Source organism: Eleginops maclovinus, chromosome 5 (genome assembly GCF_036324505.1).
Source record: "Eleginops maclovinus isolate JMC-PN-2008 ecotype Puerto Natales chromosome 5, JC_Emac_rtc_rv5, whole genome shotgun sequence".
NCBI classification, from domain to species: domain Eukaryota; kingdom Metazoa; phylum Chordata; class Actinopteri; order Perciformes; family Eleginopidae; genus Eleginops; species Eleginops maclovinus.
In genome coordinates, this window is record NC_086353.1 from 28,196,378 (window position 1) to 28,222,382 (window position 26,005).

The 26,005-nt window shown below is 41.7% G+C and overlaps 1 protein-coding gene across 1 annotated transcript; it reads left to right on the forward strand.

The window, feature by feature from the left end:
- btr01 (bloodthirsty-related gene family, member 1) lies at nucleotides 1–25,755 on the forward strand. Its single transcript, XM_063884130.1, has 9 exons — nucleotides 1–101; nucleotides 244–370; nucleotides 497–667; nucleotides 21,859–21,954; nucleotides 23,036–23,266; nucleotides 23,877–23,899; nucleotides 24,039–24,169; nucleotides 24,268–24,449; nucleotides 25,279–25,755. Exons 1-9 carry the CDS (start codon nucleotides 1–3, stop codon nucleotides 25,753–25,755), a joined length of 1,539 nt encoding a protein of 512 aa, XP_063740200.1.
- Nucleotides 25,756–26,005: the final 250 nt, after the last annotated feature.

Below are 26,005 nucleotides of genomic sequence, written 5' to 3' on the forward strand. Positions count from 1 at the left end.
ATGGAGCGTCTTCAGAGTCTGGAGGATCAGCTCAGGTGTCCCGTCTGTCTGGATGTATTCACTGAACCTCTGTTGTTACAGTGTGGACACTCCTACTGCCGGTATGTGGGATGGATTGGACACAACTGTCCTCACCAGAACTGACCTTTCCTAACCTAACCTGTCTTCACCTCACCTGTCCTCACCTCTTTTGTTCACACTTTTCCTGTCCGCAACTGTCCTCACCTATTATCACCTATCCAGGTGTTGTGTGCGCTCCATGACGATGGACTTGCTCGGTCAGCTGCAGTGTCCTGTGTGTCGCTGCTCTGTGGACGGAGACAGTCCCCCTCCCAATGTCAGTCTGGCTAGAATCATTGAGGCTCTGCAGGTAAAAATACCTGAATAATTTTACTGGCAAAACAAGTTTTTTTTGGTAAGACATTTTTTGGAAAGTGAAACACCTGACTGAATGTTTGAGTGAATGTTTTCATAACATTCAGTTTGCTCCTGATAGGAAGTGAGTGTTTCAGGTGGAGCCCAGCAGGAGTTGTGTCCTCAGCATCACAACCCGCTCAGCCTGTACTGTGAGGACGAGCGCTCAGTGATTTGTGGCCTTTGTGGAAGCATCGGTGCTCACCGTGGGCACAAAATCACCCCTTTGACCTCTGTCTACAGCCGCATGAAGGTAAACAAAATCACCCCCAGGACCTCTGTTTACAGCTGCATCATATAATCTCACATATTTAGGTTGCATAATGTTTATAAAGAACAGTTGGGTATGGATTGCTGTTTTATTCCATAGCCTTAATATATTACGTCAGTAGTAGAGGTTCTTAATCATGTAAAAGACATCACACTCACTAGTTACTCTGTAAAAAAACAAGGACGTGGTCATTATATCACCCTGGCATCTTCTAATGAAAGTTGAAAACTAGTTAATATGGAACCATTTAACTAGGACCAAACAGGCATCTGATACCATATGGAATCAATTCTAAAAAGGCTTTTTGCCTCAAGATACTCAATATCATTAGTACAAGCATTTTCCAATAGTTCTTTTTCACCAATATGATGTTGCTGGGTTTAATCTGTGTCTCAACGGTGTGATCTGGAACAGAAAGTGTTGACAGTTGAAAACACTTTGGTGTGGTTGACCTGTGGAGATAAGAAGCGGAAAGCTCACATCATATCATGAAACAGTGAGATTAAGTCAGTGTAATGTTCCACACTAGCAAAATATTCCCTTTGTGTTTCCAGTGTAACAACAATAAGGTCAAACGCTGGTAACGTTAATGAACATGACAGTCATACAGCTGTTGTGACCTTCACCAGCACATGACTTCTGGAATATACTTCCTGTCTGACTTGGGGTGGTTGCCATTCTGGGGCGTACCAATAAACAGACAGCTGAATGAAATAGCTGCTGAGTTTAGTCACACAGCTGAGCGTGAAGCAGCAGGGTGAGAGTCAATAGGAGGTTCTAGTACTTTGCTGGAAAACAGTGGATGGTGTTCTTTTGGTCGGACTGAGTCCCTGCTCCAAGAGAGGAACTTCAAGTATTTCAGTGTCTCTATCACCAGTAACAGAGTCAGTACTGTGGTGGTTCAAAGCAGATCCTGACGGGGACGCTTTGCAATCACTACCTTGTCTCCTTCCAGTCCCCAGCTGTGGTCCAGATCTATGTTCCAGTCCTCAGCTATGGTCCTGGTCTCTGCAGGTTATCCAAAATCATGAGTTAAGGCCCCAGTATACCTGCCGTTCCCGTCTGTGCGCCTTTATGTGAAACTATGCCCCATCCCCAAACACCTTGAAGACGTATGAGAAAAATGATCCATATTGAAATCCGAGTCAAGCCTAAATTTCACTTTTTATCTTATTGTTGTGTAGGAGAAACTAAGATGATCTTTAGATATTTTTCTTTTATGGTAGTGAGGAATAAAAAACCCAAGGGTACCACAATAAGATAAACATAATTTTATTAAACAACCAGTAGTGATCCACAAAGTATTAAGACCAGTTTAGTTAGCTAACAAACTTAAAAGCAACATTTCCTCCTCATCCGCTGTCTGCTCGGCTGTCATTGCCTCCATTGAATTGCGGTGTAGACTGTATTTTTCTAAGCAGTGACGCCTATCGTTCAGGAGAAGACTGCAGTCAGTCGAGAGCGCCCCGCGCGCGAGTATATATGGGTATGTCGCTGTGTTGACGTCACAGTTGGCGCGCGCATTCACCAATCCGGCAGGTATACTGGAGCCTTTACACATCAGGAGGAGCGCAGAAGAGATCCAATCATATTTAATTGTTTCGCGTTTGCGTGGTGCTAGGTGATCCCTCGCCATGGAACACGATGATGTCATAACTCCCACCAACATGCTCACAACGGCCCCAGATTTCAGATTGTGGTCAACACTGCTGCTCTGAACAGCTTTACGTAAAATCTGATGTTTAAAAATGTGGCGTTTCCACGGCAATGCATCCCTCGCCTTAAAACGCGATGTCTTCGTAACTCCAAGGAAAAAGGTCTGATCGCCCTTAAACTTCAAATGTACATCACCGGTCCATGCCTCAACAGCTCTACGTAAAATGTGAGGTTTAAATATGTGGTGTTTGGGGGGCGCTAGTCAGCAGCGCATGGAGTATACGTGCTTGCAGATGCTCCTCTGTGCCAAACTTTAAAATCAATATTTTCCCATATCTCATTTTATTAGCCCCTGGAATTTCCCCGATACAGTGGGTTTAACCTGTTAACTTTTTGCAACAGTCAACATGCCTAAGAAGTATAAAGACGCCGAGTTGCCCCGAACAGCTTCGGCTAATGCTAAGGATGCTAGCGGTGATTCTCCCAGCCAAGTTACGAGTGACGACATGGATGATATGCCGTTGATGTGGGAGAGGGTCTCCGACAAGATCCTCAAACATATTAATGACAGATTTGACAAGTTGGACCAGACCCTTCGGGCTATCCAAAGCTCTCAGAAGGAACTGCTGGAGAAGGTGGAATCTATCGAAGAGCCAGAGGTGATGCGGCAGCGACGTGAATTCAGCGAGGCCCTGAGCGCCCTGCGGGACCTCAAAGTGGAGCACAGCCTCCTCTTCCAGGCGAGGCTCCGGATCAAACACAGGGGCCATTTCAAGGTTTTCAATACATCGAGTGAGGCAATGTCATTTCTGAACACTGACTTAAAGAACATATCCTAAGAACTTTGATGCCACTTTGTGTGTTCACACAGAGGGTTAATAATACTATTTTGATAATCCAGTTTGATATCGTGAGAGACTGTCAATTTGTTTTATTTACTCTAATCAGCCATGTTTGGCAGCGGAGGTGAGCTAGCTTTTTGTAGCTTTCTAGTTAGTCATCGCTCTTCTGGGAGCTAGTTACTAGACGTGCCTTTATCGGCCCCAGGCTTAGAGGGACACCAGTGCTTCGTTTGGGGAAGCGCTTTGAGGGCGGATAGGGAACATGATCGTGGGTTTGTTAATGTGTGCTGTTATGCACCACAGTGTATGTTTTTTATGTGTTGTGTTTTACTATGTTTTGTTTTATTGTGGGTGGATGCTTCATCTCAGGGATAATGTCAGTAGCTAATAATACTGCACATAGCAGCATTAATATAGCGACTTCAGAAAACAAATAAGTCTCTGAGAGGCTGAGGCCGGGCCTGGTCGCAATTGTGTGACACGCTATCAAAAAAATGACTTACTGAGATCAAAATGTGAGGTGAACAATAAGGTACTTATGAAATGACGAGAGGATCCATTAGGACAAGAAATTATGATAATAATCAAAGTAATCGTACAGTTTGCGGTCAACAACAAATACAACAACCCTGTCATCACCCTCTCTTCCGCACACAAACACCTGCCTCAGATGAACAGGTGATTATAATTCATTCCTGAGTGCTGCCCATATCCATGTGACCCAAACAAACCAACCCATTGCGATCACACACACACACACACACACACACACACACACACACACACACACACACACACACACACACACACACACACACACACACACACACACACACACACACACTAATATCTTATTAATAATAAGAATAATACAAACCATTAACCAAATATGAACTAATACAAACCTAATTTGATAATAAAACAAAATATAACAGTTTACATTTCATGGTTTGTGGCAGTTCACAGAAATTGTAATTTTTTAAACCAGCCTTCTATTCCTAACACAATATGGCTATTTACGACCCTCTCTTGACCCATGGTTCGTAATAGAATCTGCGCCTTCTTTCCTGTTAGGCCGAGCTCGTGCATCAAATCTTCTGTACAAAACACTGCTGTACTTCCTGGGTCCAAGAAAGCATAGATGGTGACAATCTTGCCGTCTTTCTTTGACTTAATTTGTCCTGGAACTGTGGGAAGTTTACAGTCGTCATCACCAGCCCCGGTAAGGCCACTTGACACCAGCTTGCTGTCCACTGATAGGTCTGATTTACTCTTGGCTCGATCAGGATTGTGTCTCGTTTCATTTGAAGGAATGTGAAGAATGGTTGGATGTTTGAGCCCAAATTCTAAGCAGGATGTCCATTTATTGCAATTTCTGCTGATGTGGCCCACGCACAAACAGCCGAAACAGACACCTTTTCCCACCAAGAAGCCTATCTTCTCCTTTTGTGTTCCTTTTTCAAGTTCATGACACAAGTCCAACATGTGAGCTCCTCTGCAGCACAGACATGTCCTCCGTTCTGTCAGAATGTGTTCCTTCCATTCAGTTTCAGTCTGGGTTTAATTTTCTACGGTGGCTACAGTGGTGGCAAAGCTAGTTCCTCTTAAACCTGAACGAGGCTGCGATCTATTTGAACCAGCATTTATTGTTTTGAAGGGAGCATCTTGTATGTTTCCAAACACTGGGTTGGTTAAGATGTTTACTTGTCTCTCACTGAAATTTGTAATGTCAAAGACTGTTGCTCTGCGGCTGTTCCTCTCCTGCAGCTCACAGGCTAAGGTTCTCCACTTGTCCCTGAATTGGTAAGGTAACTTTCTTACTATGATCATCACGTTTGCAGCCATGTCAAGCTCATGTAAATATTGCACCTCTTCCACTGTGTTTGCACATGCTCTGAGGAAGAAACTGAAGTCTTGCAGAGCCTTAACGTCTTCGGTTCTGATAGGAGCCCATGAAAGAGCTTTTTGCAAATATGCAGATACCACTTTCTGCTCATTTCCAAATTGATCCTGCAATAAAGCTTTAGCCTTGATGTCTCCCCTCTCTGGATCCATATGCTGGCAACTTCGAACAAGTCCTTTGGGATGACCCATAGTGTACTGCTCCAAAAAATTGAGTCGGTCACTGTAGCTGTTCAACACCGTTCTCAAAAGCCTTAATAAATGCATGATATTTTGAAGGGTCGCCATCAAAAACTGGAATCTCTGTCTTTGGCAGAGATGAAAGACATTGCTGTTGTATTAGGGGTGTAGTTATTTCATTTTGTTTTCTCATAATGCCCAGTATATTGTTTTGATCTTCATTTGCATTCGAGGCATCTTCATAATGTATTGGTGTTTTCACATCTGATTCTTGAAGGGATATGGGCTCTGAGGAAAGAAACCAAGATGATGTTTTATCCTTACACCGTGTTGTTGGATCCAAGAAGTCAATTTTAGTCTCCCTTTGACTTATAAACATTTGTGGAATATTTATATTGTCCTTGGCACTGTAGAGGGCTTGTGGTTTTAGGTTTCTTTTCTCAATATAAGAGTTCATTCCATCTGAATGCTTTGTTTTTGAACTTTTTCCACTTAGGAGGCTCCGTGTTTGTAACACATCTAATTTAACCATGTGTGCTGCAATGTCCTCCTAATTCGTTCCTCCTCTTCCTCCAGTCTTCTCCTGATTTGTTCCTCCACTTCCTCCAGTCCATGTTTGTTCTTTAATCATTTTTTTCTTGCCATTAAAGCTGCCAAGTTGGCCTCTGTCTTAAGGCATGCCGAAGAAGCAGTAGAAGCTGCAGACATTTTTCCCATAGCAGAATTTTGTGATGGGGTTGCTCTTCTTCTGTTTTCCACATTTGACACACTGTCACTTGGTTTTAAATCTTCTTGTAGGTCATCTGTGGTTGGAATATGAAGCACTGATTCAATTACCATGGCAAAATCCTCTTAACCAAGGCTGCCTTTCTGAACCAATCTCTGTGACTCTTTTAACCATGTCCCTCTGAAGCTGTCACTGTATCCCAAGATACTGGCAAACCATTCCTTTTGTTTATTTTGTTCATCCTCTGGCAGTAAAGGAATCAACATTTCATGTGAGATGATAGCGTCATCTCCCAGTTGAATTAAATTCTTTAAATGATTTTGCACAGGCCAGGCATTTTCCTTCTCTCTCATATGTGCTTTTATTTCTGGTATGAGTCCTTTGATTTTATTCACCAATGTCTTTGCAGTGAGTTTTCTTTCTCTTTTCCCATAGTCCATTTCAGAACTTTCCACGTCAACATTTATTTGACTCATTTTCTTTCTTTTATTATTCAAGTTTCCTCCATGCATGAGTTAGAAAAACACACTCGCAGACCGGAAATAAATTCCTTCAACTTCAATGCGACGGAGCGGAGATAAACAGTGGTGGTTATGAAAGCTTCGTCCATTCCATAGATTTTAATGTGGACATTCAGTAGTAAGGCTTACCTGGCTGTGATCCGCGTTGAATGCGGCTGAGGCCGGGCCCGGTCGCAATTGTGTGACACGCTATCAAAAAAATAACTTACTGAGATCAAAATGTGAGGTGAACAATAAGGTACTTTAATGAAATAATGAGAGGATCCATTTAGGACAAGAAATTATGATAATAATCAAAGTAATCGTACAGTTTGCGGTCAACAACAAATACAACGACCCTGTCGTCACCCTCTCTTCCGCACACAAACACCTGCCTCAGGTGAACAGGTGATTATAATTCATTCCTGTGAGTGCCACCCATATCCATGTGACCCAAACGAACCAACCCATTGCGATTGCATGCACACACACACACACACACACACGCACACATACACACAATAATATCTTATTAATAATAATAATAATAATAATAATAATAATAATAATAATAATAATAATAATAATAATACAAACCATTAACCAAATATGAACTAGTATAAACCTAATTTGATAATAAAACAAAAATATAACAGTTTACGTTTCATGGCTCCTACAATGAATAATAACCTAACATTGGTCTCATGGAATGTGAGGGGTCTCAGTCATGTAATTAAAAGGGGCCGTGTTTTCGCGCATCTCAAATCGTTGAAACCGGACGTAATTTTTCTTGGAATTGAATTGTCTCAGGTCTTCCAAGCCCCTTTTACGCGTAAGGCCAGAGGTGTTGCTATTCTTTTTCGCAAAAAATATCCCATTTCGCCTTGACTCTATGACGGCTGACCCATATGGCAGATACATGATTTCAGGTCATAAAAATTCCTTTCCGATAACAATGCTCAATATTTATGGCCCGAATGTTGACAATCCTGACTTCTTTCTTAAGGCTTTTGATATGATACCGTCTTCCAGCCATAATGTTATCATTGGGGGCGACTTCAATTGCTATCTGGATCCGATCTTAGACAGGCTCTCAACAAAACCACCTCCTGCTTTAGCCTCAGTGCAAACTCTGAATGATTTAATTAAAACAAGGAATATGGTTGATATCTGGCGACTGCAGCATCCTACTGACAAAGATTTCTCTTTCTACTCTCATGTTCATAAGCCTTACACAAGGCTTTAACTATTTCCTGATATCTTCTGAATTGCTACCCTGCATTACCAACTCTACCTATCATAATATTTTGATATCCGACCATAGCCCGACCTCTCTTCAGTTTAAGAATATCCTGTCTAAACAAAAGTACAGCTGGCGCTTTAACCCTCTCTTCCTTGAAGACCACTCCTTCATTGAGTATATGTCTGAACGTATAGATGAGTTTCTTACCACTATTGATAATGGGGAGGTCTCTGACTCTACGCTGTGGCAGGCCTTTAAGGTTGTGATGAGGGGCCACATTATTTCATTTGAAGCATCTAAAAAAGGGGAACTTAATGGTCGTCTTATGGATATTGAAAAAATGCTTCTGGTACTTGAAGAGGCCTATAGATCCTCCGTCTTACAGCCCGACTACAATAAGATCTTAAAACTGAAGTATGGATATAACACTATCCTCAGCAAATGTGTCAGCCGCCTGTTACTGAAACTCAAACAAAAACATTTTGAACTCGGAGATAAACCAGAGAAGTTATTAGCTAGTCAACTCAGAGGTGAGCAGGCTAATCAAGCCATCCATAGGATTAAATCTAAATCAGCTCATTTGGTTACTGACCCAAACGGGATTAATGCTTGTTTCAGGGACTTCTACAAGGAATTATATTCCAGTAAAGTAAAAGCCTCTGAAGTAGATTTTGATAACTTTTTTTGCTAACCTAAATATTCCCCAATTAGATGGCACCTCGAGAGATGATATTGACACCCCAATCTCTAAGACTGACCTTTTGGATGCTATTTGAGCTTTCCCCTCTGGAAAAGCAGCAGGTCCAGATGGCTTTGGCTGTGAACTCTACAAGGCATTTCATGAAAAAAATGTCCCTCTCATGTTAAGGATGGTGAATGATTCAATGAAGAATAAGAGACTCCCCGGCTCGCTCTACGAAGCGAATATTTGCCTGCTTCTAAAAAAGGGAAAGGAAGAGAGCGACCCTGCAAGTTTCAGACCTATTGCACTTCTAAATTGTGATCAGAAGGTAATAACTAAAGTCTTGGCCACAAAGTTGGGTAATCATATCTCAAAAATGGTGCATCCCGATCAGACCGAATTTATCCCTGGTAGGTTCTCATTTAGTAATGTTCGTCTGCTCCTAAATACGTTATATTCAGTTCATGAAGCAAGCTGCCATCTTATCTCTTGATGCCCAAAAGGCAGTCGATCACATCGAATGGCCTTATATATTTGAGACTCTGAAACGATTTGGTTTCGGGATGGACTTTATAGACTGGATCAATATAATTTACTCTGGCCCAGTGTCTTCTATTCTCACTAATTCAGACAAATCTCAATCTTTTGATTTGCAAAGGGGCGTGAGGCAGGGCGATCCCCTTGCCCCCCTCCTTTTTGATAGTGCCTTGGAGCCTCTTGCAATGGGAATCAGGAGCCACCTAAGTATCCATGATGTAAAATTTGGTGATATTGAGAACCTTGTGAATTTATATGCTGACGATTTACTGATTTGTTTATCTGATCCATTAGTTTCAGTTCCCAGCCTCCTGAGCTACATTAAATCGTTTAGTGGACTGTCAGGCTATACAGTTACCTGGGATAAAAGTAAATTCATGCCTCTGTCGAATGATCTGAGCCCTGCATTCTTGAAATCTCTGCCATTTAAATTGGTCACTACCCACATTACCTATGTTGGACTTAAGATTTCCAAAAACCCCAAACTTTTACTGAAACTGAATTTCTTGGATATGTTAGACAAACTAAAAGCTAACATCAGGAACTAGAAGCTGCTCCCCCTCTCAATGATTGGCCGCATCAATATGGTAAAAATGGTTGCACTTCCAAGGTTTTTGTACCTTTTCCAAAACCTTCCTATTTATCTACCATTGTATTTCTTTAAACAACTCGATTCAGCTATCCTTTCGTTTGTCTGGGCGAATAAACCCCCTCGCATCTCTAAAGCACACTTACAGAAGACTGTAAACAGGGGTAGCCTCGGCCTCCCTGTATTTAGGCATTATTACTGGACTGCTAATGCGAAGGCTCTCTCCTTCTGGCAATGGGGTTCCCCTGGTGATGACTGGCCTGCTGTCTCCCCACTCTGGTTGAAGATCGTATCCATGTCAGTTACAGAAACCTCTCTCCCAGTGCTGCTCTTTTCAAGAGCACAGCCTTCCTACAAATGAATTGGTCATAACTTCATTCTCAGAAATTCTCAGAAGATTTTGAATCAAATAAAAAGAATTTGGGACTGCCAGATGTCTCGGTACACACCCCTATCGCGTACAATCACCTGTTCATACCAGCGCAGATGGACGGGGCCTTTCTGGACTGGAGAGAGAGAGGACTGTGCTGTATTTGTGATCTTTACATAGATAATAAATTTGCTTCATTCCTTCAGCTCCAAACTAAATATCACTGTAGAACCTGATAATGTAATAACTCCCAATAATGTAATAAATAGCCCCATAAGTCCATTGAAAATGTAATAAAACCTGATAATGTAATAACTTCCCGATAATGTAATAAAGTGCATTTCCCAATAATGTAATCATTTACCTACCAATAATGTAATAAAGTGTTGCATTAAAGAGAGGTTATTACATTATCAGGTTAGCCTTCATTTTGCAGAACCTGATAATGTAATAATTTCCCAATATTGTAATAACTTTGGCCAATTCTGTAGCAGGCCACCGATTACTTATAGTCTGGTAGAACTTGAGGATAAATTTATAGTAGGGTACTAATGCATTACTTTTTTTTGTGTTGCATTGATAGTTAAGGGCATGTAGATTAGAAATCCGACGGATGTAATGTAATAATTCCCCAATGTTGTAATACTGTAATAGCAGGCCACCAATTACTATTACAACTACAATTAATGTCTGTGGCAGTCTTTTGTACCGTTCTGGTTCACAAATTATGTTATATCACCTGTAGAGTGAATAGGTTTTGTAGAAAATATGTATTTTAGAATGTTTAATTACTTTGCTAGCCATGACCCACGAATGGGCCTGTGCTGTGTATTTGTAAACCAGGCACATATTAATACAATTTGGCCTCTGGGGAAGCTATGTATGGTGAATAAGCCATATATTGGTTGTAGCCTATGATGTCTAGATGGGAGTAAACCTGCATTGAGACATGTCCGACCTCCTTCAGTGCCATGGACATTACATAGTCCTATATTGTTTTGCATTCACAATGATTTTCAATGTGTACATGCTAAAGGATGCGAGTCAGCACCCTTTGAATTATCCTGTTCTGCAAAAATATTGCATTAGTACCCTACTATCTTGCCCAAGTTCTACCTGTGAAATACATCTATTTGCTTACGAGTGGATACACCAGTTCAGTATATGACCAGTAGATGAAGCTCAAGGAGAACTACATCTCTATTCTACCTCGAAGATACCTTCAAGCTACTTCTACTCATGCATTTTTTTTCTCGCTTGGATCATTTTAATTTCATAAGGTATAGTATGAGATCATCTCAAATTCGAAACTCAACACCTATGGACATTAAATGGTTATAGAGTTATGATATGATAGGTTTTGTAAAGAACATTAATACTTTTGGGATTGAACAGGCATTAATGCTAATAACAGTAGAGAAGTAATCATGCTAGCCATGCTTGTTAATTTCAACTGTCTTTTGTTATTAGAACAAAAATATTAATAATAAAATTTAACAATCCAGCATAATGAAATCACACATGGCAAGCCTATCAGCATTCTAATTTAATGATAATAAATAAATAAATAATAATAAATACATATCTTTTAATATCTTTTCAGAATGAAATTTAGGATTATTTTGCTCCTGGCTCTCGTGGCCATGTGATGTGGCTATGGTCACCAGCCAATGGACGATGAAACATGTGAAACCATCCCCCAGTTACTTCAAGGAAAGTTTAAAACCCCTGTTAAAATGCGAGCAAAAGTGCAACGCAATGCTGTAATAAGGTTCTGGAGGAACAGGGACAGCTTCTCTCTAGACGATGATGGCAAGACTGTCCTATGTGATGGAAAAATTGTTCTAAGGAGAGACTCAATTCCAAACGTGGTGGAGAATGGCATAACAAAAACGAAAGGCTCAGGGGCAAGAAAACTAATGATACGCTTTAGGGAGCATTACACAGGCATCAGTGAGTCAAGGATCCAATCACAGCTCAACAAATCTAGACATTACCAACATTTACATGCCAGATTCACAAACAAACCAATTCCTAAATTGATAACTGCAAAGGAAGTACAAATGAGACATCAGATTGACCTATTGGATATGAGCAAATGGAAAGTGACATGTGGAAAAGTAGTTTACAGATACGTTCTGACAGTGCAAGATGTGTTCAGCAGATATGTTTGGCTGAAGCCACTGAAAAGTCCAGCAGTGAAATTGCCAAGCATTTGCACATGATCTATAATGAACACGGTACTCCAACAATAGTACAACACGATCAAGGAAGGGAGGTTCGAGGGGCAGTGGAACAATTAATGCAAGCCCTGAAAGTGAAAATCATTCGGAGTTCCCCTTACCATCCACAAAGTCAAGGGGAGGTAGAGCAGAATGCATAGAACATTGAGGAAAAAGATGTTGCATGACCTGTTGAGTTTGTGTGGTGTTAACTGGGTAGTCCATTTGCCAGATTATGCCAGAATACTGAACAATGATCCAAAGAAGACACTTGGCTGGGCCTCACCTTTTGAGGTTTATTATGGCTGAAAGTCTAACATTGTCCTGCAGTCAAATGATGATTCCAATACAGAGAATAGAGAGGGCCATGCTGGTATCCAATGCACCTTCCCCGAAGGAGGCAAAGACAATCATTTAGGAGGAAAAGATCAATGATTCGACAAAAAGCACAACATGCAAATGAAGAATACGTAGGGAATGTTATCCTACAAGTCACTAAATCCACACCGGTGTCTGTTTACAATGTAAATGAAGAGGTTTTGGTGAAGATAAAGCACACTAACAACCGTGTCACCAAAAAGCATTCAGTTGTTCAAGGGATCATCGTTAAGAGAAATCAAAAAATCTCCAAATACAAGGTCAAATATCGAATGTCAGTATCCGCCGACCCTGAGCAGAAATGGTTTTCAGTAGCTGATATAACTAGTGTCACACGTAGTAAAGAAAAAAGTCGAAGAACCCTTAATCAGTCAGCTAATGTGAAAAGAAAGCTTTTTCTCATAGGCAAAAGTCACTCAGATCAGCTTCACTCATTTGTTTCTTCTTGAATGGCAGTAGCTTTTGATCCTCTCCCAGATGGCAACTGCCAGTTTTCAGCTATGGCTGACCAGTTAGCTAGCTTGGGAATCTTCCGGTCATCCACAACTCTTAGACAGGAAATCGTATCCAATTTGGTGGCAAATCCTTTTGGTCTTGATGGCACAACTTTGTTACTGATATTTTGTTACTGATCAAAACTGGGATGACTATATTGATAGCATGGGTGAGTTGGGAACTTGGTGATCATATCACTCTCCAGCGAGCTGCTCAGATGTTCAGAGTTCAGTTTTTGGTTGTTTCAACTCTTGGTGTGGATGCTTCCCCAGTTGTCTCACCAACTGGAGAATATTGTGAGGACTTGCCCACTTTAGTACTTGGCTCATATAGCAGAGGGTCATGGAGATCATTATGTCAGCTTAGATGGCCCAATTAGTCCATACATTAATGGTATTCAGCAAGAGGAGTCTCACAGGGTTATATCTCGAAGACACATTGAATCAAGTCAAACACATGAATTTAGAGCAAACTCTGGTTCTGACCAACCCATGTTGTGTTGCTATCGTTCATCTGCATCATCAAACAATGCACTACTCCACGCACGTGCAAAAGCAGCAGCTGCCAATGTAAGCGCTACATATGCAGAACAAGAAGCTAAAGCTAAAATGGACATAGCAGCTAAAAAGGCTGAATCACAGGTGGAAAGAGTAAGAAGAGAGACTGAGCTTGCGACACTCGCCATGTGCCGAGAAGCAGCAGCTGCTGAAGCCAAAGTAGCCGTTTGGGAAATAGCTCACAATGGAGAGGTGTATTCTGTTGGTTGAAACAGCCCCATTAGAAGAAGATAAAATAGAGCGGACAAGCGAATACGTCAGAGCTCATTTCTCTTCAACTAGGTCCCCAGAGCGAGCAGCTACGAAGGCTAACCCTCAGGCATTTTCAGCATGCTACAGCTGCCACTCTCTGGCCACTCTGAGATAGTTGAAAAGGCCCTCTTCACTCGATTCGACAAATTCCCAAGGATTTCAGCAAAGGAAAATCTGAAGCTAAGAGAGCTAGCAGATCTGCTAATGGAAGTGCAGTGTGCTAAAGAAGATGGCTATCTTCCAGGTTTGTCCTACTTGGATACTGCAAGCGACATTGAACCTATAGTAGTCAAGCTGCCACATGGACTCCAGGAAAAATGGATCTCCCCGGGTTCAAGGTATAAAGAAGGAAACGGAGGACAGTTTCCACCATTTGATTTCTTCCCTAGGTTGATGTGCTATGAGGCAAAGAAAAGGAATGACCCCAGCTTTGCCTTTTTAAATGCTAGCTGGCCTTCTTTGAAGGCTGAAAGTTCCCATTTTAAAAGCACCAAGAACCCCATTGCAGTTCATAAGACCAATGTCTCTCAAGCAGGGTCATTCATTTCCAGTGATCCAAATAAGAGCTGCCCAATACACGCAAAGCCACATCCACTGAACAAATCAGGGTGGTGTTTGATTCGAGTGCCCAACACTCTTGAATCTCCTTAAATAATGTGCTCTTGACTGGCCCTGATCTTAACAACTCCCTGGGAGTACTCATGCGGTTCCGAAAGGAAAAAGTTGCTGTCATGGCAGATATACACCAGATTCCTCGTAGAGGAAAGACACAGGAAAGCATTTGAGAAAGAGTTTGAAGCTATAGGGAAAGACAAGCCAGTTCCTCTAAACAGCTGTCTACGTTGCCTCAACCCTATCTTGCGAAATGACCTCATCCACCTCGGAGGCCGCCTCTCTCAAAAGGAAACCATGTGTCCTTGCTGCTCATCAGACACCATGATGCCCAAGTAAAACATCAGGGCCGCCATCTAACAGAAAGCGCCGTGAGAGCTGCAGGACTCTGGATCCTGGGAGGTAAAGGGCTCATTAACTCTTCACAAATGCGTGACTTGTCGCAGACTCAGAGGACGGAGGCAGGAGCAACAAATGGCAGATCTGCCATCAGAGCGTCTCAAAGCCTGCCCTCCCTTCACGCATGTGGGGCTGGATGTCTTCGGACCATGGCACATCACTACCAGACGTACGAGAGGGGCGCAGTATTAGAGCAAGCGGTGGGCCATATTGTTCTGTTGTATGAGCTTCAGAGCAGTTCACATCGAGGTGATTGCCTCAATGGACGCTTCAAGCTGTATCAACGCCTCAAAGCGCTTCTTTGCCATAAGAGGACCAGCCAAACAACTGAGGTCAGATTCTGGTACACATTTCATTGGAGCCTGCAGAGAACTCAGGATGAGCGCAGACCAACCAGACACCACTGTGCAGAGGTACCTACACCAACAAGGATGTTCCTGGGTGTTTAACCCACCACATGCTTCGCATTTGGGTGGTTCATGGGAACGCCTCATTGGAATAGCCCGCAGGATCCTGGATTCAATGCTTCTCGAACGTGGCACTCACCTGACCCATGATGTCTTGTGCACACTAATGGCAGAGGTGGCAGCAATTATGAATGCGAGGCTATAAGTTCCAGTTTCAAATGACCCAGAGGATCCATTCATTCTCACAGCATCTATGCTTTTAACTCAGAAAGCCGGTGTCCCGCCTCCTCCAGGAGACTTTACGGACAGAGACCTCCTTACCAAGCAGTGGAGACAAGTACAAGCCTTCTCCAACATGTTCTGGAGCCGTTGGAGACAAGTGTACTTGTCAACTTTGCACAGCCGGAAGAAATGGACTAAATCCCACCGAAATCTGCAAGAAGGAGATGTCGTCCTTCTCAAAGACAACCAAGATGTCCGCAACAACTAGCCTTTGGCGGTAATCACTAAAGCTATTCCTGGAGAAGATGGGAAGTCTGTAAGGTGGAATTGAAGACCACAGATCAATGACATTCAAAAAGATACCTTAGACCAGTGACAGAACTTGTTTTGCTTTTGCGTAAACAGTGATGTGTACAAGTTTAGTTAATTCATAATTTGTTTGTATAGTGACCTCACAGAGGCCAGGCGGGGGAGTGTGTTGCCATTAAGGCAAAATGTTTAAAGGACTTTTAATTTGACAAGCTGTAGATCGGTTCCGGGTTTTGGGGTTAGCCATTTCCTGTAGAGTGGAAAGTAAACAATCTGAATGTATGCACGTGAAATCCATCTGCTGTTAGCACTGGAGGCAATGTCGTAAGTACAAATTCATTGTTAGGTTAATATGTTAATGTTAAAATACTGTTTAAAAAGGAAAGACTACACTTAGTTACAACGTTTTACTTACATATATTTACAGGTATATTTCATTACAAGATTTATGCTAAAACAGTCAAACTTTATTCTTTTGTTACAGTTTTCACTCTGTCATGTAAGATGATGTTGGAAGCCACAGTAAACAGCAATAAAAATGCTCACTACGACTCGGCGTGTTATTGCATCAGAGTTAGCTGGTTGTATAGCTACAGTTGCTACACTGCAGTGAGGACAACACACATGTCATCCATTGATATTCCTGAATACCACGAGAATAGTCACAATCTTTTCAATCTTGTAACTCCATCACCTCCTGCCACCATATCACCCCCTGTTACTCTGCCACCTCCTGTAACACTTCCTGATGAAATGTGGACACAAATGATCAATCATACCCTTGAAATGGATATGAGCATGTTGGGAACAATTAATAGAGTATCTCATCTCTTCAAGTACCTAGCAAGCCCTTTCTTACCATGGATTTATATAAGAGAATCATTGTCTGCCAGTCTGGGATTGACTTCAGAAAAAGAAAGTACCATAAGTATGAGGAAGTTATACAAAGGATCTGGTGCAACAGTGGTGTGACTCTTAAACTGTGGGAACTCTTTGCCAAGCATTCTCATTGGATGACAGCATGGCTTGTGCTCAAGCATCTGAGTTATGGGAGATACCAAGTCAGAGATATATACTGGAAGTAGAAGAGACAAGTGAGTTTATACCTGTGATGTACAGTATATACAGTATGTCGTGTTATGTTTTGATGTCCCAAATGTTTTCAGAGTATTCATATCTATCAAGTTCAAATACATGTTCAAAAGAGTCTACAAATGAAGACATCAACCATAATGGAGTTCTAAAGTCGTGGCTCTAATATGAGGTTGCTTTTCTTGAAATAAACACTGTTATAGGTAACGGTTTTGTAAGTCATTAAAGAATGAAGTTAAATGCACTTGTGTTAATGTTCTTATCCAAAGACTGGAAAATGTGTTAACCTTATCACTCAGTAATGGACAATTATTGAATAGAATCCTATAAATTCCTGAAGAGCATTGTTGAATTTATATCAGAGAGTTCTCCACTGTTCCACTGAATCCAAGGAATTGCAAGTGTTACATTGCAATTAAAATCCCAACAAGTACAAACCTATGTGTCAAATCTTCCATCGTTCAAAGCTTGATGTGGCACCAAGGCTGGTTGAGACCAGGTTATTATCCGAGGATTCTTTGTAATTTTCGATAAAATCCTATATGGTCAATCCACTTGACCTGTTGGCGACGCTAGAGAGTTTGAGCTGCAAGCTCAAAGTGGTGTGAGTGATCATGGAGCTGACACAGATCAGGGTGCCAAATGTCACAAAGTGCTCAGACTCCAATGACAGAGGAATATTAATAGGAAAAAGTGGAAACATAATAGGTGCCTATGCAGCTTAGCTGCTTGGCCCACAACAATACAAACTGGAGTACCAGAACGGTACAAAAGACTGCCAGGGACATTAATTGTAGTTGTAATAGTAATTGGTGGCTTGCTATTACAGTATTACAACATTGGGGAATTATTACAGCGGCGGCACCAATCTGATTCCTTATCTAGATGTCGTAAGCTATCAAATTATTCAAAAAAATGCATTAGTACCCTACATTTAGCCTCAAGGTCTACCTGACGATAAGTAATCGGTGGCCTGCTACTATACAGCATTGGCCAAAGTTATTATAATATTTGGAAATTATTACATTATCAGGTTCTGCTAAATGAAGGCTAGCTTGATAATGTAATAACCTCTCTTCAATGTAACACTTTATTACATTATCGGTAAGTAAATCATTACATTATCAGGTTTTATTACATTTTCAGGTTCTACATATCACCTTCCTCAACCACATTTTTACCGTTACCTTCAGGTCCGGCATTTTGTACGGGGGTGTATTCCAGAATTCACAGTCAAACCAAAGAGCCACATTTTTTATGATTTACTTCTCTCGCAGCCAAACTCTAAACATTTGGTCTCCCGCTTCATCACTGCTTTTACAGTACCAGTGGATACCGGTCACCTCAGGCAGACCTGGGCTGAAGAATTGGGTGCTCCATTGTCTGATGAACTGTGGGAGGAGGGCATGTCCAGTATACAGAGCTGTTCTGTCAATTCTAGGTATAAATTGATTCAATTTAAAGTCCTACACAGACTGCATTACTCTAAAACTAAACTTAGTAAGATATTCAAATCGGTTTCTCCCATGTGTGATAGATGTGTTATTGCAGAAGGATCACTGTCACACTTATTCTGGCATTGTCCAGTAATAGCTGATTTCTGGTGTAACATATTTAATTGGTTTTCCAAACAATATAATATAAACATTCAGCCGGATTGTAATTTGGCAATATTTGGTTGTTCTGACAGGACAAGGGCCCTTCCTTCCCATCAAAAGCAGGCTCTCAAGGCAGGCATGGTTGCAGCTAAAAGTTAATATTACTAAACTGGAAGTCTCCATCGTCCCCATGTTTCAGAAGGTGGATCAACGAAATGCTCTCTATCGCTAAGATGGAACAGATTCGTTCTAGCATTAAAACAAATCTGAATTCACAAAATGATTTCCGGAAGGTGTGGGAGCCGTTTTTGAGGTTACTTGATACCTAATTGTATATGTCATGGGTTGTGCTGCTATGCTATGTTGTGTATTTATTCTATGCAAACTCTGCACTATCTTGCATGCTGACTGATACTCTGGCATTCTCTCCACATAGTTTATTTTAACTTTTTTATTTTTAGTATTGTATTGTTGTTGTTGTTTTTGTTGTTTTCTTGTACCCTTGACCCTCCTGGTGGATGGGGCAGCCTCCTGTTTTGTCAGCAGCATTGCTGTTGACTGGCGGTTTTGGACTGTTTGGATTTTTAGATGTGAATCCCCTCTCTTTACGTCTGTTAATTTGTCTATTGGTACTGGGTGCTTTTTGTCTGTTGTGTGTGTTTGTTTGCTTTACTGTAAAAGAAAAAATCTAAATAAAGTAATCAAATAAAAAAAAGTGTTTCCACGGCAACGCATCCCACGCCATAAAACATGATGTCGCCGTAACTCCAAGAAAAACGATCCGATCGCTACCAAACTTCACATCTACATCACCGGTCCATGCCTCAACAGCTCTACGTAAAATCTGAGGTTTCATAATGTGGCGTTTCCATGGCAACGCATCCCTTGCCATAAAACACGGTCGGCCCCAAACTTCATATGTTTGATAACGATGCAGACGTCAAGACACCTAGGCCTATTACGGGGTTTCATCATATGCAGTTTCCATGGCAACACAATGCTTACCATGAAACACGGTTTTCTCATAACTCCAGTGAACATTCTCCAAACGGCCCAAAACTTCCTATCTTTCATAACGACGGAGACCTCAAGACACCTAGGCCTATTATGGGGTGTCATCGTATGCCGTTGCCATGGCTACACAATGCTCGCCTTGAAACACGGTTTTATCATAACTCCAGGGAACATTCTCCAAATGGCCCCAGATTTCATATGTTTGATAACGGTGCCGTCCTCAAGACACCTAGGCCTATTATGGGGTGTCATCATAAGCGGTTATCATGGCGACATTTCACTCGTCATGTTTATGTTAAAGCTGTAACTCCCATGTACATTCTCCGATCGGCCTGAAACTTCCCGCGTTTGCTAACGACAGAGTCCTCGAGACCACTTTGTGATGCGGCGACGTGTGGACAACAGCGGACTTGCATGGAGCGTCGAAGACCTGCTCATCACTGCTCGCAGCTTTAATTTTATTTGTGTTTTATTCTATTTTTAATAAATGTTGTTATTCTTGTTGATTGACAGTCAAAATGCTGCTGTGACAAAACAATTTCCCAACTTGGGATAAATATAGTATCTAAATTTTGGTTATATCTGAATTGGGGTTAATGCCACAAAGTGGTCGTTGTTGAGACAGGACACTGCAGACTAACTGCTGACTGAGTCTTGGTCGGAGAATAATGACAGTGACTGTGATATAACCCTGCATGAATACAAGTATAGAACTGTCTGAATTTGAAAGGAAGGAGAAGTGGAAGATGGTGGGCTGCAGAACCAGCATGCTGTACGCTGGTTGATCTACTTAAATGGTGAGTCTGGGTGTCTGGTGTGGAGCTAGTTTCTTGTGGAATTCTCTTTTTTAGACTTGTGGGTTTGGTCTTGTGGACTGGTTGGCATAGTCCAGTGAGGACCAGTATGAATTGTTTATTGTTTAGCTGGTTAAAGTACATGAAGGAACGTTTTACCTTTTACCAACGGAGACATGTTGAAGGTGACTTTCAGGTGTCGACTTATCAGATATAAGTAGATTATCAGTCATTATTTTCAGGAAAACAAACAAGCCCTACTGCTTTGTTCAAACACACAGATTCGAACGGAGTAATCAAGATCAAATGAACAATGTTTTTATTCATAATTATTATAACACACATATAATAATGATCATAATTATTGTTCAATAGATACAGTATATGTACAGAAATGAAATGTTATGATGAACATGTCTATTCAGCTCATAAATAAGTCACACCCTCTCCTCTGTCTGCACATCCAATCATATCAAAGAAAAAAGAAAAAAAAACTCTTGCTCTAAAGCGTTGGTTCTGCTGTAGGAGTCATTTTACCTGAGGTCGGCCACCTGCTTGTTTGAGGACTGATCTCTGGAGGCTTGCTTTTATTTTTGTATTGCTTGATTTTGTTTTTGTGGTAGTGGTTGTTAGGGAATATTCTGTGTAAGCTTGTAAATCTTTAGCTCATTTGCATCTCTTCTCTCTGTCCTCCTCTGACCTGGCTCTATGGCCTTGCAGGTGCTGTTATCTTCATTAAGGAGGGGCAGCCTGGGCTTCCGAAGCCTTGTTGTTCCCACAGTGGGTACAAGCTCAAGCTGACCTAAGATTGGCTTTATTGTTTAGGGACAGCTAGCTCCAGTTTATCTGGCCCACTATGCTCCGGTAAACACCTTATTTGTGACCTAGATGACAGTTTAAGTCAAACGTATTGTCTGAGCTTGTTTAGTCTGGCGTTTGAAGAATGTTGATTATCCATTTGGAACTAGTTAAAACCTCTTCCTATTGTCGAAATCTTCAGAATTGGTTTGGCAACCGCTGTGGCAACTCGTGTCTAGAGAAAATGTCTTGTCAATTCTCCGGCCGTAACTCCGAATAAACCCAACAGAGTTTTGCCATCAACTTCCTGCTCTCCAGTATCTCTCTGAGTTTCGTCTCCATTGCTTCAGAAGTTTCCACCACAGTGGTGGTCTTTGTGGTTCTGCTCCTGGTGGTAGTGATCCAAATGTTTTTGGCCCTTTTCGCTGGTTCTGGTGTTGCTGGTGGTCCCGATCCTGGTGTTTATCGTCCTGTTGGTTCTGGTCCCTGTGGTTCCGGTGGTTCTGGTAGTGATTGCAAAGCGTTGCTTTGAATCATCATAGTACTGACTCTGTGACTGTTGATGTTTTCGGTTGAGAGGAGTTAGGTCCCTCCTGGATGCTGGGCCTGCCAGCAGCAAACCCCGCCAAAGACACCTCTGAAAACAAACCAAAATAATCTCAACGAAGATTTGTTAGGCCTGGTGCAACCACAGCACATGGACCTGTTAAAGAATTCTGATCAATTAATCTGCTTTAAGTGATTAATGGGCATTGTTAATACTAATGACATGTCTGTCTGTCCGTCCGTCTATTAGGAGGACATTTCCTGTCTGATGACTGAGTTCCAGCATCAGAAACGTAAACTTGAGGATCAGATCTGTAAAATGGCATATAACAAGTCCAGGATCACAGTGAGTGATATCTCCTTTTTACATCAACAAACTCATGAAGTTTCTGTTTTGCGGAGAAACAGAAAAAAAGAGATAATAGAGAAGAGTAAACCTCCTTATCTCCACACATCTGACCAGTCACTGAATGAAGTGATTGTGAAGTCATAGTAATGACTTGTGAAGACATAGTAATGACTTGTGAAGACATAGTAATGAGCAGTTCAGAAGATTTATCAAATCTAAATCACAACAGAATGCACTTCCCTGTCCACCCCGAGACATGGAAAACTGAAATTGACCAAGAAACAGCAAACATGTCTCCTGGTATCCAAAGATGTAAACCAGTCCATGGTACATTTTTTATTTAATAGCATTAAACTATGGGTAAAGTCGGTCATTTTATTATGGGGCTCTGTTGAGATTGGCTCTCTTTTGAAGCCTGTCTTATGGGGCCATTTAAAGAACCTCAGTTTGTGGTACTTCCAAAGAAGCTTCATCGTTCAGCGCCAGCCGCTTGGATGTGTCTCTCTGAGGTCAACAGTTTATTAATAATAATAATAATAACAACAATAATAATAATACATTTGATTTCTAAACACTTTTTCAGATGGTCACCACTGTAGTGGTATCAAATAGTAAATAAAATATATAAAATAGAATTAAAATATTAAAACAATATGTAGTACAACAACACAACATTATATTTATTTAGGGCGGGGGCACAGCCCCTCCCCTTACCTAAGCCTGTACATCTGGATACTGCTGGAAGGAGTGCGGGGTCAGGGGGTCTGTACTAGGTTTTTTGGGTTAAATTTGCTGTGGGTTGTTGGTGATGCTGCAGTGGTCGGGGTGTCCTGGCTACCCTTGATGGCTACTTCACATCTTTACTTGAACATATGAAGGAGGTCATGGAAATGTGGTCTGTTAAAAACATAGGACACATTTCCATGCTTGAGGTTTACCCTGATCATCCAATCACAGCGTCTCATTTGCAAGTTGATGATGAGTTTTGTTTTCTGGAAGTGCTACTGATCTCAGTTCCTGTCAAAGCTGTCCAACAATAGGGGGCAAACTTCTGACCTGCTTCTCTCTGTCCAATCAGAATGAGTCTGATGTGCTGAAGTGGGTGGTCAGGAAGGAGTTTGGTGAACTGCGGCGTTGCCTGGAGGTGGAGGAAGCGGGATTCATGCAGCAGGTGGAGACGTCAGCTGCAATCCTCATCTCTTCCCTCCAGAACCAGACGGATCAGTTAAACCTGAACCTGAGCCAGCTGCAGGAGGCAGAGAACACCCTGCAGGATCTGAGCAATGAGGGACACCTGGACTTCATAGTGGTACTGTTAAGAGTGTCGGATTCATCCAGTATGTAGGGAGGGAGAAGTCCTATACTACATAACTTAACAATTCATTGCACCAGCAGCTTGGCACCTGTTCAATGCAAGTGCTTTTCTTATGTGAGGGCTCTTCAGGAGCGATAAAGCCTTATGCCTAATCCTAACTTCTATTACACAACATGTGAAATACTTTTTCTTTGCCACTCAGTCCGCTTATTGTTTTTTATTTATACCGAATTTCAGGATGATTTATTGATGGCGTAGGAGGTGCATGCACAACGTGATTTAAATCTGAATATTCTTGAGGGTAAGCCCTTCCTGTGTGTCATCCATACGCAACCATTTGAATGAAATCATACGCACAGTTCTTTAGACGATGTCCCTGGACTTCTTGAGGTACTGTGGGTCTGTAGGAATCTCTGATCATTCCCTTATGTAGTGGCACCTGGACCTCATCATAGTCCTGTTGATTGTTCAAAGACTAAATCAAATTAATATAATTGACCAGGCTTATGCCAATACAAACTAAACAGTGACGTGTTAATAATATAATTATTGATTAGAAAAAATCTCTTCTAATAATTGTTTCTTCTTCTGTTTGGGTTTACAGAAATATGGATCCATTGCTCCAAGGTAACAAGCAATATGTTTTCAATGAACATGTCAAGTTAACTTTCAGTAATACATAATTGAACTTCTTCCTCATCTCCTTCCTACCTTCTCCTCCTTACTGTGTCCTCCTCTTTTTTCCTCTTCCTCCTTTCCTCCTCAGGTTCAGAGAAATTCAAAAGCTCCAGAAAAAGAAGGAGAGGGTTTTCAGCTCTCTGAACTTTAAGACAGATTTCAATCACAACGACATTAAACTCATCGTGTGGAAGAGACTGCAGAGAAAAGTCCAGCCAGGTTCATATGACTATATTACCATATTACTTGATCTCTGTTTGTGTCTGTCTACCTTTACTTCTCTAACTGGTAATACTATCTTCTTCTGCTACTGCCAGCTCCGGAGCTGCTGAGGCTGGATCCTCAGACTGCTCACCCCATGTTGGAGCTCCATAATGGGGCCACAGCGGTGAGCTGTGGGGTTCTGCTGCGGAGGCTTCCTGATAATCCGGAGAGGTTCAGTTACAGTTACTGTGTCCTCGCCAATCCAGGCTTCTCCTCAGGGAAACACTACTGGGAGGTAACAGAGGCACATGATTCATACTGGCACATTTATTACTGGTCTTCGCTACATTAAACTTACTCTTTCAATCCCCTGCTTTGTGAGGTCATGACACATATTCTATGTCTTAAAATATTGTATACAGTGTGTGAACAGTCCTTCAGCATCATCTGCTGCTCATTTGCAGTCAGTTATTCCCTCCCACTTACCTGGCATCAGAGCCTCTGAAGTCAGACTCTACTTTTTATACTGTCAGCTGATTCAAAATGTCATTTTCTCTCTTTTTAAAAGTGAAGCTTCTCTTTAGCCTCAGAAAGGGATGATAGACTATGGTCAAATATGTGTTTTTTTGCAATACAACACTTTGAATATATTATAAAAACATTTCCCTGACAAACAAACAAACATTGTATTTGAATTTAATACAATACACATTTGTACAATGACAATAAATTGGGCTCAACTCAAGGCCCAGCTTCCCAGAGGCATACAGTAAATACAGTGAACATTATAGAGATCTGAGAATAGACTACTTTGATAAAACTCACTGTAACTACAGTGGTAATTAAAATGAGAAACACGGGGTGGGGGGGTGTTGTCCATTGTTCTGTGTTAAAATATGTAAAATGCAATAAAGCAATGCAATATATCAAAAAAAGAAGAGAGAAACACAACAGTCTTTCTGGGGTTGCAATATAATCAGTACGGAAATACTAAAAGGTAACAAAGAAAATATTGTAGTAAAGCGTTTCTTTAATACAGTAAGGGGAACTGATTCCTGCAGGGTCACACAACTTATTCATAAAGTCTTTTCTGTCCTTTTTTCTGCTGCTTCTACTTTGTCCAGGTGGAAGTTGCAAACAAACCTAAATGGCGTCTTGGTTTGATCAAAGGAACGGCCAATCGTAAAACCAAGCTGGGAAAGAGTCCAGAGAGTGGGGTGTGGCTGATTGGGCTGAAGGATGGGGTGTATGAAGCCTTCACTTCACCCAGGGTCGTCCTCCCGCTCTCGTCCCCGCCCCGCCGGCTGGGCCTCTTTCTGGACTACGAAGGAAGGGTTCTGACTTTCTATAACAGCGACAGTCCTGACGAGCTCGGTTTCATCTACAGCTTCAGGCTTGAGGTCCAGGGGAAAGTGTACCCCCTGCTGGATGTTTGTTGGCACGACAGAGGACACAACAAACAACCCCTGGTCCTCCCGCAGCCTCACAGGGAGCACCTCCTCCCTCCCCTGGTCTTCCCCCAGCCCCTCAGGGAGGACCTCCTTCTCCAGCCAAAGAAACACAATGATAAGTTAACCGCTTCGGAAACACCACAAGCTTAAAGACACCAGCCTGGAGTTAGTCAAGTTACTCAGGTTTCCAGGGTGGCTCTATTGTTATTACTTTTAGTGTATGTGAATGACTTTGGGACTGCATCCTTTTTTGTCTTTTCTTGTAATATGTGTGCGAATGTGAGAGGAGAGCAAGGTCATCTACAGAGTCAAGGTCTCCAGTCGTGGAATAGGGGGTCCATCAAAGTCCTCCTGCTTTGTCTTCCATCGTTCTCAGTCTATGGTAAAGTTGAAAAATAGT

Coding starts and splice junctions, on each gene's coding strand:
- btr01 (XM_063884130.1), top strand. CDS start 1: ATGGAGCGTCTTCAGAGTCTGGAGGATCAGCTCAGGTGTCCCGTCTGT. Junction 668..21,858: donor CTGTCTACAGCCGCATGAAG/GTAAACAAAATC, acceptor TCCGTCTATTAG/GAGGACATTTCCTGTCTGAT. Junction 23,900..24,038: donor TATGGATCCATTGCTCCAAG/GTAACAAGCAAT, acceptor TTTCCTCCTCAG/GTTCAGAGAAATTCAAAAGC.